The sequence below is a fragment of the Erithacus rubecula genome (genome assembly GCF_903797595.1).
Source record: "Erithacus rubecula genome assembly, chromosome: 5".
Lineage (NCBI taxonomy): Eukaryota > Metazoa > Chordata > Aves > Passeriformes > Muscicapidae > Erithacus > Erithacus rubecula.
In genome coordinates this window covers 35,648,655-35,662,530 of record NC_136687.1, presented here as the reverse complement: position 1 = coordinate 35,662,530, position 13,876 = coordinate 35,648,655, and the positions used below count along the sequence as shown (strand labels likewise).

General features: G+C 36.3%; 1 protein-coding gene across 2 annotated transcripts in view; it reads right to left on the bottom strand.

Moving 5' to 3' along the window:
* SH3RF1 (SH3 domain containing ring finger 1) overlaps window positions 1-13,876 on the bottom strand; it is an 82,455-nt gene that overhangs the window by 31,462 nt on the left and 37,117 nt on the right. For both annotated transcript variants that reach the window (XM_079305935.1, XM_079305934.1), the window contains exons 3-4: window positions 1,242-1,517; window positions 416-511 (exon numbers count right to left, since the gene is read on the bottom strand). In XM_079305935.1, coding sequence (XP_079162061.1) covers window positions 416-511; window positions 1,242-1,517 — 372 coding nt within the window. The remainder of the gene's footprint in view (window positions 1-415; window positions 512-1,241; window positions 1,518-13,876) is intronic.

Sequence of the window (13,876 nt, the reverse complement as noted above, 5' to 3'; positions counted from 1 at the left end):
TTTACCTGTCTAACAACAACCTGTGTCCTTTGACATCTTAGTGTGCTAATTTGGTTTTGAGAGGCAGATACTAGGGACAGTGCAAAGCTCACTATTTCTCTGACTTGCTGACTGCTTTCATTTTGAGGCTAAGTGTGGTTTGGATTGACTGCATGACTCGTTTTAAGAAGAAAACATAGTGACTGCCTCCAATTACATTCATTTCAATTCATTCAATAAAAATAAGTATCAAATAGCTAAGTGAAAATCACTGGTTCAGCTTCTGAGGCCATTAACTTTCCCAAAGAGCCTTTTAGGTCTAAGATTATTTATGTCTCAGGTTATTTCAGAATCATCACCAGTACTGATTATTTTTCTTTCCAGAAAATTAAACATACAGTGGGCACAGCCTTACTGAGGACCTAGCTTTACTCACCTCAACATATGAAATTGGAAATATTCCTATCTTGTCAGCCAGCATTCCTTCTGCCCAGTTTTCATCCACACGGCGAATTACAGTCAGAACATCATCCTGTGTGAACATGCAGTGATTATGTCTCCCAGCTCTAATTTAACTTCTCATTTAATTTTCTCCATAACACAGGAGTAATCAAAGAAGGCAGGACATGGACAAGAACCGCAGAGAAGGCACTCTATAAGAGGAATATGCTGCTTTTGGGGTTGAAGTCAGTTCAAGCTGTTCTTTTTCCTATTTTGTCAGAGTTCAACTAACTGCTCACATCTCAGTCATCTGACTTTGTCCTTAGTGCCAATCTCACTGTCTTGTTCAGTCCATGTTACTCTTCAGCCCCCCTTTAATTCCTTGGCATTAATTGATAGAACCACAACCATTTTTCTTCTTGACTGACTCATCACCTAACCTTCCCTAGATGTTGTTTTTTCTACTTAAGAACATTGCTAGTGATATGACTTCTTTCACATCTGCAATTTGAGTGTTTCTTTAGAAGATGAATGTTTTTAATTCACAACATAGGTTATTTCTCATAAATTAGGAACATCACTACTGCAATTATGAAAAAATGCATCCTCAGAAATAAAACATCAAAAATTATACAAAATTTAGAAAGAGAAGGCAAAACTAATCAATATAGGAGAAATACTTGCAGAATTACTTGTCCTTTTCACATGTGTGCAGCTCCAATAAGAAATGCAGATAGGTAAGACTACAAAACAGTTGCATTATTTCTTATCCAAATGAATGAAATCATTAGAAGAAAATAGTAATTGTAGTATCTTTTTACCTTTGCAAATGGTAAACAGTCTTTGTCTGCTTCCTTGTCTTTTACTTCAAAATCATAAAGTGCTTTGCACTGAGGCGGAGGTTGAGGTAAAGGCTTAATAATCTGAACAAAATTGGTAGGAAAAAAGCCATGGATGCCATTGACTTCTCCATGATACCAATTTTCATCCACCTGTCGACGTAAAATGATGATGTCTCCTTTACTGAATTTAAGATCTCCAGGTTCTTTTCCCTCGTAGTTATACAATGCTTTGGCACATGGTAACTGAGGTACACCCTAATGAAAAAAGAAAAAAAATAACAGACCATTAGAATTAGATGAGCATTACTAAATAGAATTTATATGATATTTCTGGAGAGTATGAATGAAACTGCAAAGTATGAAATTGCAAAGTAAAATTATACACATATTTTATTGCAATGAGTCTACAGATTTTACCCACACAAGTGGGAAGAGCTTCTGCTCTCTGCAGTTTCAAGATCCCTCTAAGTTTCATTATGATTTTTAATCATATAAAGTTGCTAGACACAGGAAAGGCAGAAAAACATAATACTTTAACCCTCATTTACAAATTCACTAAGATTAAACATTAAAAACAACAAAGCAAGCAAACTAGAAAGCAACCTCACCACTTGAGAGACCACTGGCAGAAAAATGCTGCAAGAAAATACAACATGGAAACAGAAAGTTTGCTATAAGACCTTTAAGGCTGGTTTCCTGCCTGACACTCTTATCTTCGTCACCTTATTGACTTCATGGGCACAGAATAATAAGAATGAAGACATAACAGAGGTGTTTTCCAGCTTGAAAAACAAGTCTCAGTTTATTAAAAATGAAAAATTTCTCCTGGAGCAACTCTTTAAAGTCAATTACTTATTTAAAACCACAGCTAATAAGAATTACTGGAAAAGATCTGTTGAAGGGTGCATCCTTGGGTTTCCTTCACTCGATTCCTATAATATCTAAAAACTGTAGATCATTGGTGCTGCTCTGAATGTGAAGGATTGGAATTTAACACTGTCACCATCTCTCATATACATTGCAGGTATTACTTTTTAATTCTTCAGCCTGTATTTCCAAATTTTCCAAGAGAGAGACATAAAATTCTACAAAACCTTAGGGCTACTGCCTTCAAAACTCTCTCCAAATTTAAATACGTGGAGGGATGCTTACCACCTTAATGATGCAAACAGCAGTAACTTGCATTACTAACAGAGTCTTTCCAAAGCAAAGGCAGCCTTTACAGTCACACAGAGCATAGTATTTCACATCTTCAATGCAAGTCCATATGAAAAAGGCAAGATTTAATGAAATGCAAGGTTATTGATATTATTTGCCACATCTGCTCTATGGTATGTCTCTCTCTTAAGTCTTCCACCAGCTCAGAAATTGGAGCTGCGCTTGCAATATCTCAAGAAGTCACACACAATGTAAGAATATTCTCAGAAGAAATCATCACTTTGAGTCTGTCCATTAAACAACACAGAGTTTTGATAATGTATTGCACATTTAACAAAATTTTATCTTTCACTATAATCCAATTTGTTTGGAAGCTTTAATTTTTGTCCATGCATATTAGTATCTCAAATGTATAAATAATATCTCAAAGATTAACTTCTCTAGCAACCTTTTTTTCTCTACCAAACAAAGGAAAACCATGTGTATATACATAAGCACAGAGGAGTATGATTTACATATGAATACAGGAAAACCAAAGGTCATTCTATTGTCTCCAGGAAGAATATGAAAAATATTATATTAGCAGGATCCAAGCAATTGTTCACAGCTGGTGATCTCCTGACTGAAGCAAACAATAATTTTCTTCATGATCACACTTAATTGCACCAGTGCACAATGATGACACATTCTGCACAAACCTGGATACGGTAAAAAGACAACTACTAGAGAATTTGTAGGCCTCAGCTGAGTGAGGGGAAAATTAATGGTCAGAATAAAAGAATGTTAAAAAATCATTAATACATACATGCATGTATACATATTTTTTTGCTTTATATTTTCTGCATAGTAAACAGAATAAAAGAAGGCGTCAGTGCAGATGGAAGAAGAACAAGTGCAGAGAGAACTGTGGGGGAGAGGAAACAAAAAGCAGCACACTTCTAAACAGGAGAGGAAACACTACTTGCTTATCCCTTTCCAACACAATAACAAACAAGCAAACAAACCAGCAAACAAAAGGATTAGGAGCCAAGAATTACTTGACAGAAGGCGGGCCCCAAGCGATTATGGCTGCTACAGGATATAGAAATCTCTCTTGCACCAGAGGTAATAGTTTGACTTCTCCCAGAAACTGTCCCATTGTCCTGGGAGAAAGTTTTCTATGTCCTCATGCTGAGGAATAGGTTTTATATCAACTTTGTGCATAAAATACAGCCGGGAAAAAAAAAAATCTCTTTAAAAACAAACAAAACAAGCCAGGAGTGCCAGTGCAGATCACGTCAAAGCAATCAAACTCATTGGCCATCATTTAATTGGTAGAACTCCATATTGCATTAATGCAGTTTATCACAAAGGCTCCCACAAACAAATCTGCATACAAAAGTACAAACATCTGTTTATGTTTTATAGGAAGTTCCTTTCCCACTGTAAAGGTTGAGTTTCTGCAAGCTTGTTTCCCACATTAAATAGAAATGGTTCCAGTCTATAATTCCAAATAAAACAAAGTTCAACAAAACACAGAGTTCCCATTTGGTCTGCCAGGGATTAAAGAGTAGTTAAATGACTGAGTGAAGAAGTGGATGACTTTTCCTTCTGTCCCAGGGGGAGGATGAAGTGAGAAAGAGTGGGTGGGCCCTTTTAGGGGTACAGGACCAAGAGCCCTCAAGCAGCATCTTGACATTCCTCCTCCTCTGAGCAACCTGGAGCTGCAGCTCACGGCCGGCGCCTTCCGGGCCCTTGTGCTGAGGCTGCTTCAGCCCCATCTGCCCCTCTGGCTGCCCACCAGCAGAGATGGCCACCAGGATACACCAAGCCACAGTTTACATTGCACTCCATGCCTCTCACTTGGCTAAACATGAAAGAAAGGCTTTGGAAGAAAAACTTCGCAGCCTACCCTTAAGTTTACAGCAGCCACTTATCCTGCCAGCTCTTTGAGTAAGCAACAACAGCAACAACAACTACAATAACAACAAAACAAAGACAAAAACCATTTTAGGAAACTAAAATATAAAGTTCAGAAAGACTCCACAGGACAGGTTCTTCGAATTATTTCCTTGGTCCTTATGCAAAAATATCTGAACTTCTAATGCTACTGCTGATAAACTATTTAAATTGATTTTTAGCTAAGGCATGGATATACATATATTTCACATGCCAGATTCCTTTAAAAAAATAATACATGATGACATCAAAACAAATAGCTTAAAAAAATATGAAAAAATGCATATGCATTCATATATATGAGGCTCAGGTTCCTCAGTTTTCTTCTCCTAACCCGGGTAATTTTGTATTAGAAACATACAGAATGCACAATTTTGCTCTTTGGTTTTATGTTTTGTTTTCAGTCACCTTATTTGAAACTATACTTTTATTTTTTAATGGGCAATATGCAACTGTATGTATTTTTCATACAAGAAAATTAAGCCAAGAGAAACTTATGCCTGGAGAGAAACACAAGATCTGATTTCCTTTAAAAAGAAGTTTCAGTGGCAGAAGCCCAAATGTATATATGCTTACACTGGCATAAAACAGTGTTCATTCTGTACTTACTGCACTTGAAGAACCAACATAAGCTAAAGAAGCAAAAAAATAGTAAACCCTCTCTCAGGAAAATGAATGGAACAGATCCTGGATCATCTGCAGCTCTGTTTCTTTTGAAGCCTCCCAGACATGGTGCTGCTGGATGTCACTTTTCCAAGCAAGCAAGGCATTATTCCCTGTTCTCTGGCTGCAAGACTGGGAAGTGGCCTGGGCTTCCCCGTGAGCCAGTTGAATTTGCCCAGATAATTACACTGGTTTCACCTGTCTGAGCTTCTTAGATACTGAGTCTTTTCAAGAGGCCAGAAAGCAGTACCTTTTTCAGAAGTACTGCTTATGTTGGTAGTAAGACAAACAAAAGCAATTTTTTGAAACTAGCTACGTGGACAAACAAAGTTCTATCAGCTTCCAGAAAAATCTAGCCTGCTCAGATACCTTAGCAGCAGTTTTTAGGCCCATCTTTCTTTACAGAAAATCTTAAAACTGAAAGTTGATCCAAGTTATGAGAGGATCTTTAACATTCATTATTTGCAACTTTCTTACAAGGAAAGAGAGAAATTTGACTTTTCTTCACCCACATTTTTGTTTTCTTTCCATGTAGTTCCTAAATCAAACCAAGAATCACATTAATGAACATGAGAAGATGAGAAACTATCACTAAAAAAATCTCAAATTAAACAGCAATTGGAAGTACACTAAGTCTAGGGATACAGAGGTACTTTTTTCAGTCAACTCTTTTTGTTTTACCCCCAAAGAACCAGTATTGTAAGACATACTTGACTGCCAGTGAAAGGTGCTTTTACATAAGGAATAACATAATGAATGCAAATGTTTGCAGTCAAAACTTGTTTGCAAGGCAGATTTGGGTCAAGTGAGTTTTTAATGTGTACATTCTCCAGCAGGTACAGAAACCTGAGATTTCCTCTTCAGACTCCTAGTCATTCGAACCTTTTGAAGGACAATATTGCTTCTTTTAATCTTCTTGACTATTCTATTTCATATTATTGCTTTCTTGATTCAAATCTTTAAATGCATCCTTGCTAATATTTTCTTTTAAAGTATATTTTTGCTTTCTTGCCTTCTTTGATTTTATTTTCTCCAGTCACACATACAAGAACATCCCCTTTCATATCTGTATTTTTTTGTCTTTTTCATCTCACTGGCTCCAATTAGTGGTTTCAAGTCTTAATTTATAGTCACCTGATCTGTGTAATCCAATTTTCTTTGTTTCAGCCTTTGTTCCTTCTCCGCTTGCATTTAACCTTTCATGTATTTTGTGACATAGAGCATATGAAAATACTTTACCAAAGACCTTTTTAAGCTGCTTATATTAAAAGATGCGTTTTCTTAAGTAGCATTTCCTTCTAAAGGAAGGAAACACATTCCCTGTGTTAAGATACAGGTATATTTCTTTGGCCTGAAAAGATTATATACTCAGTTTTGCAGGACAGACCAACACAGAGATGATAACATTTGAAACTACATCTTTCTGTTTCTTTTTGAGTTCCAGAACACAAAGTGTTTCCATAATCCAAGGAGAAAGTTAAAAGCTGGCTCCCTGCATTTACTTTTCTCATCTAAGGAACAATTCAAATGAGGTCAGATTTGTGCAAAGAAAAGCTGATTTGAGTGTTATTCATCTGTACCCAACACTAACTTGTTAGTGTATTCAACTTTATGTCCTTCTGCCATCAGAACTATCTCAGAAGCCTGCAGAGATCATCAATACAAATAAGGTGTGTCTGAGATTCCTGCTACCTGGATGACAAAAAAGGAAGATATTTTTATGTCAGGAGGTGGTATCAAGTTGCCAGTATAGTATAATAACCATAAAAACAAACTTTTGGTAACATCTGATAAAAAAACTATTGCTCTGCTGAATACAGTAAACCAGGGTTTGGGTTTTTTTAGGGAATAGTGCCCCAGATTAAAGAAATGAGTAATATTAATGTTGGTAAATATATTAATTTCGACTGGCTTCCTAAGGTACTAAAACTCATTTTTCTCCACACATGTAAAGCAAATAATCCAACATTTGACTTAAAACAGTGCAAATTTGTAGTTGTTGTAAAATACTATATTCAAATATAGTTACTTGCTATACATTGAGTATTTTGATTTTAATTAAAGTTTAGCAACCAAAGAAAACTAACTAGCCAGGTTATCCCAAAGAGATTGGATTTGAAAGCCAATTGTGTGTAACTTAACCCCTATAACAATCATAATTTTGAAGAAAGGTTACTTTAAGAAAAATACCAGGGTGCAAAATAAAAAAATATAATCAAGCCAACATATTTATTACACTTTTGGAAAAGCTGACTAACTGCAATCAATAAAAATTTTAGGATCTTGATAAATTAAGAAACAGGATTACATTTTTACTGTTGCTTAATTCAAATGAAGTTAAAAATTGTTTAGTAGACCTTACTGATTTTCAAGGTTTCAGCCATGTAACACAGGTTGACACACCAATCACTCCTAGAGCCCATTGCCTGACTCTTTTGAGGATTTTACCAGTTAACTTTGCTCTTGCTAACTCAAAAAAGAATTTCACAGCACAGATTCAGAAAAATCTGTATTTTGTAGCAGATGGGTAGCACTTTTATTCATGTAAGGAATTCTTATGTGTTCTTTTGAGGTAAATTCTCAATGGCCTACTTAGAGTACCAGTTTGATTAAAGCCCTTTTTGCTTCCTCTGTCTTAACAGCTTTTAGAAGAAAACATTTTGGCATTTTTTTCTTGTCTGATGTTCACAAATAAGTATAAGGTTTTTAATGTAAGTATGAGCAACTCTTTCCCACAAAGTTGTTTTGAAATTAAAAACTGGAATACAGGAGAATGAAAGGAATTTAAAAATGTTGCCTTAAGGCATAAGCAATCACAGTAATAATATGGAGGGTTAGGAAGGGACATTTACAAAGCTTTTCAAAGGCACTTCTCTCAGTCCCTTTCTGTGTCATATCTTTGTAAACACTTTTTTTCAAATTAAAAAAATGTGTCTTCAGAGTGCTGCCTTTTTTCTTTCCTAGTCAAAATGCAAAGTTCTCTGCCACTTCCTTCCCAAAGTTTGTTAAGTAAACAAAATTCTGAATACTTTCCATTGAACTAAACTTTTAAGTTAATAAAATAAGTAAGTAAAAATAGGAGAAAGTGGAGGAGAAAATAATTATATCCTGCACACAGCATGTTCCCAAATATTTTAACTGCATGCACTTGACAGGTTCAAGACTGCTTCTTCCACAAACAAACAAAATGAATTACGAGAAAACTGCTCTGCACAGGAAAGAGAGGAGGTAACTTTCAAGATGCAGAAGAGAATGCAGGTCTGTATTGCTGCTTATTTGCATAGCAAACAATTCCATTCCAAATCTTTAAAAACCTTTCGATTAATTGTTTACTACAAAACATTTCTACTCTGAAGAACCCCAGATCCTTGTAAGAATCTAAACAAAAACCTAAATTGTGTACTACATAGAGCTAGGATGTTTATTTAAAATAGCCATTTCCAAAAGCAATGATTTGTTTGAAACATCTACTCTTATAAACTGTTGCACCAATACTGCTGCTCAAACTGAAAGTGCCACTATCTCCATTGGTCTCCTCTTGGTGTGTTACGACTCAAGGGTATTTGATGTCTCCATAAAGCTTAACTTATTCCAGTGCCACCATATAGCAGTGTGGATTTCTTAATCTCTTTTAGCACATCAAGCTAACTTGCAGCACTGTTTCACTCTGTCCTTAGATTCTCCTAGCAGTATAATTTCCAATGCATTCTCTGGTCAGGTAATATTATCCATGGCTTCTAAGACAAGAACACTGCATACTTCAAGAAGAAGAGAAAGAGAAAAACATTGTCTTAGGTTGCAATACAGGATGTGACCAAAAGTATGTATTCTATCACCATCTGCTGAAACCAGGCGGGGTTGTGATTCCTTATCTCCGTGGCACATATTATCTGCTAATGGGCCATCTTTAAAACCAGGCGGGGCAATCATCTTTATCCTCTCCACAACCCATCCTCCCTTCAGGAAGATACCCTCTGCTAATGGGCCAATATGTATGACTGATAAAATTACATCATCCCATTGAGAGATGCTCCAGCCAGGGGGAGGACCCAAGCCTTTCCTAGCTAGATAAAAACTGAGATTTGGAACACCAAAGTAGCCCTCTTTCCACTGGATTACAGAGGAAAGCTGGACCTTTCCCCACATCATCCCTGGACCTTCAGAAGAAAACTGCAGCCTTCTACAGAACCACTGGTTCAACTGAACCACATCTGCCACTGCAGGAGGGCTGTAGCCACCATTTAATGGGACTGCTACCAACACCCTGACTGACTGATGGGGTGTCAGGTTGTGTTCTGACTCTGTCAGTGTTTTGGGTTTGTTCTTTGTAATACTGTATTTCTATTTTAATTTTCTTAGTTAAGAACTGTTATTCCTAATTCTTTGCCTGAGAGCCCCTTAATTTCAAAATTATAATAATTTGGAGGGAGGGGGTTTACATTCTCAATTTCAAACAGAGGCTCCTGCCTCTCTTAGCAGACACCTGCCTTCTCTTAGCAAGGATACATCTACAACTCTGAGACTGGATAGTGTAACTTACTAGTCCTACTCTGAAGTGCCTTCTGTATTAATTTCTGTATGTCCCTGAAGAAGTTCCAGTGTGGGATGTTAGAATACATATAATTTTCCCCAATCATATCCAATTTCCCATTAAAACCCCCATGCACATCTAAAGTTACAAAGGCGGGAACACTGAGTGCTTTGGAAAGTTTTGTTGTTCTAAATTCCTCTACCCCTATAAAACTGCAGAAAATTACCTCCTAGTTATCAATTTCATCTTTTTGAAGAACAGTCTGAAAAAAGAAAAAAATATACAGTTGATTACTAATCCACTAATGTACTTTTCTTTTTTCCTAGCTGGCTTGAAAGTGTCTTTATAATAGTAAAATTAACTTCTCTTTGGTGGGGGAGAAAAGAAGAAAGTGAACTGGAAAAATGTAGTGAGTAAAGAAGCAAACAAATTTAATAATATGAGGATAAAATATATGAAGGTCAAGAGCCTGACAAACACCAAGCAAAAGACATTGAAATAGTATGTCATGAGTACTTTTCTGAGATACATATATCCCTGAAGCTCAGAGTACAGAACTGACTGTTAAAAATATCTAATTGCAAGGTAGTACTTTTGTGTTTATCAAGAAGCCTCATTCTGCCTAGTTATCAAGTAAATACCTTTCATAACTATACATTCCTATCCAAAATCTGTTACAGGAAGTGTGGCAACTTTCCAATGTGAAGAGTTTCTTAAATATAATTTGCATTTTTTGCTTGTTTATTATATAAACATAAAATCACAAAAGAAAACCCTTCTGACCACTATCAAAATACAGACCACATCTCAGTGTTCAACTCTTTCCCTAAATTCCTTCTTATATGGCTAATACATACCCTCCCTTTCACTCTTCATTATAGTTTTTACATAAACTGGATATTACATATCTTTGGCATTCTTTTGCTGCTGCCTAAATTCATACTTACCCTTCTAATACAGTGATTTAGAATTTACTTTCACTGTCAAAAGCCATAAATACAATTGCTTACACAGCCAAATAATTAATTCCCAAGCAAGATGTGTGCCATTCTGAGCTCCAAGTCCAGAACAGAGAAAAATTTTTTACATAAATTCAGAATGTTTTTCTTTCTTACTGGCTTAATTGGAGTCAGCTAGAGAAGCCACAGCCCTACCACAAATAAAGCATCAATAACTGCAACTGTTAAAATTCCAGATATGCCCTGAACTGCCATCTAACCTTATAACAACTTCTATCAGTCACCAGAAAGAAGAAAATAAAAATTGCATCTAAACATCCAGAAAACAACATCTTGTTGTACTCTACATAGTCAGTGTAGGGACAGACATACCACACATGACAGCTGGTGAGATTTCTGTATCACATGTAGTAGTTGAAGTCAGTCAACAGCAATCTCAGAAAAAGGAACCATCTTGCAATGCTTACAAACATCTCCATTTGGTTTAATACAATAATTTTTATTTTTTAATTTATTAACACAAAACCTTAACACATTAAAAATAAATAAAAGGGAATCCACATTCACATGGCATTGCTAAGACCTAGAAAAGATTCCATGATTAATGCTGTACTACCAGGCTGTGCTATGCTGGACTAGTGGTAACAAATGGAACTATGTCATCTGCCAGTCTTTCCATGGTTAATCAGAATACATTATCTTCTTTCACTTTTTGCATTAAACAAAAGCCATAAATATTGGAAAAATAGATGCATTTTACCAACCACCTATCAAATTCTCTCACAAATCAAACTTTACAACAGCACTTTACAAATAATTTTACAAAACACATTTTGCTTGCTTACTTTACAAAAAAAAAAAAAAAAAAAAACTAAAAAAAACCCAACAAAACCCAAACAAAAACAAAACAAAAAAAAAAAACCCCAAAACCCCCCCCCGCCAAAAAAAAACCACCCCAAAAAACAAAGCAGAAAAAAAAGAAAAATCTACTTAATGTAGAAAATTGGAACATTTGGTTTCTCAGCAAATCACTGGGACACAGGAAGCCCTTGTCCCTACTTCAGGGAGCTGATATTTTAACACAAGCTTCAGAAGTTCCAAAACGTTCACCAACAATATAAAAATTTAGGAGTAATACTCTGTATTCTTCTAAAGGTTTTTACATTTTGGAAATGAACATAAAGAAGTTTCCCTCAATGTGATGTGCAAAAAAATATGTTTACTACTTGCACTAAGAAAAGGTGAGGGAATTGTAGATGAGCAGAGAGAGAGAAAAAAAAATCTGAGAAGAATAAATGAGAAATGAGATTGCTAAAAGCAAAATCTTATTGAGCTTTGAAGGTAAGGAGTTAGAACATGACACAGGAGGAGCAAAGTGGGCAAATGACTCTGAATAAGGGAGTGACTTGGTGAGATTATTCTTGGTGAGATCAGCATGAAGAAATGCTCCTTTAATCTCTCAAATACTTTGCTGCCAAAACTTGGGCAATGGGAAAACACAGAGCTGCAAATTAAGAGGTTGCTGCATTTTTTGATGAAAACCTATCAAGGTTGCAAAGCCTGATTTTTTATCCAAGCATGCTTTGCTTTCCACTATGATCAAGTGTGAATTTGTTCCCCACCAAAACAGTACAAGCTCTAAAATTACTATTAATGGTATTTAAAATTAGAGTAACCACAGGCATCTGTTCTGTTTGAATTTGATTTGACAGTCCTGAGATAGCATCTGACATTCCATTACCTTCTGAGAGAGTGTTTTTAGTTTTATTTACCATCACTTCCACTATTTTGTAAATGCTCAGGTGCTTGTTCAACCTTCTGAATGAACCCAACATCACCATCACACATCCTTCTCAGGTATTTCCAGCAAACTTTTGTTGCCAGAAACTAGATGGACTTTTGTTAGGCTTGATTTAGGACTGGTCTCATGTCCAATTTCTCTTAAAACCCCCTCACTCTCTCGAAATTCATTTGGAATCAATTTGATTCCTTTAATATCCCAACTTCAAAAAACTTCTGCCTGTTGTAGCAAAGAAAAGGTGTTAATCTTAGCTGTCATTGTAGCATACACAAATACACATTCACTGCATGCACAGAGTAAATAACAAACTCTATTTGCTATTTATTCTTACTCATCTTTTAAATTTTTCATGCTTCAAAGCAGAAGATTTTTATGTTACTCTACTTGAAGCAGCTGGTTGGCATTTTCAAGAGGCAACTAATCCTAGCTGAAATTATGCATCTTTTTTTAAAGATAAAGCTCCTGTATGCTCTTTATTATAACAAAAGAGCCAGAAGAATGCTACATTAACATTTATCTCTTGTGCAGTGGCAAGCTGGAATTTGCACTTCCTGGTTATTTCATCCAATCTATAGAAGCAGGCAAACAGCAAACAAGCCTTCTGCTCAGTTTAGTACTACTTCAACAGGCTTGCACACATAGTGCCTACAAGAAAGGATTATGCTTCACATTTCATACTGTTTAAATGAACCTGTTCCAGCATAAAACTATTATTATAAAAACCCAAATCGATCTGCATGTATTGAGTTATGAGGTCTGAATTGGTAAATAACTTGGCATCACCACATTCCCATCTGCTGTCACTGTACCAGTGCAAGTCCTCCCTGAGTTCTGGCTTTTTTTATCCTGTACCATCATGCTCAGTGTTTCTCAATTCCTTCAGCATCCTTCATCCTCATTTCTACCTTTTCTGTGTTTCCTTTCTGCAGGAGAGGTCAGTGAGGAGCTCTGCACTTGTCCCACCAAGCCATTCTGCAAGCCCATCCCACTGCCCCTGCTCTCCCAGTCCCTGGGGATGAACTGGCTCTTCTCTGTTAGCAGTGTGGAAAGCCATATTCCATGTGTTTATCTTAATTATTTAATTAACTCCTTATTCTATTAAAAGTTGCCACTGGTTTTACATGGCAGCTAGCAATGAAGCAAGATGATGAATTCCAGCACACCCTGGCCAGGTTTTCTCCCAAGCTGCTCAAGCCTAGACTGTCCTTCAGTGTACAGGAGTGCCTAATTCTGACAAATTCTTATCAGCTCAAATGAAGCAAAATCTCTCAGTACTTTAACTCCACCATCAGAGGCAGGGACAGTTGCATAAGCAATACACAAAGTATAACTAGACAATTCAGGGTAGGCAGATAAAGATTTTCCTTTTTGCTTTTCAATGCAGTTGATTCTCCAAGAGGTTTGTTGTGGTTTTAAGCATGAAAGGTGAGGAAGGACTAGAAATGCTAGGCAATAAGAGGCCTACATTGCAAGGATAACCTGTTCATCTCTCAGTCTTTTACTGCAGAAAAAGTATCAGAATTCAGGTCCAAGGAGGTCAGAGCCAGACTTTGCTTACACCAGT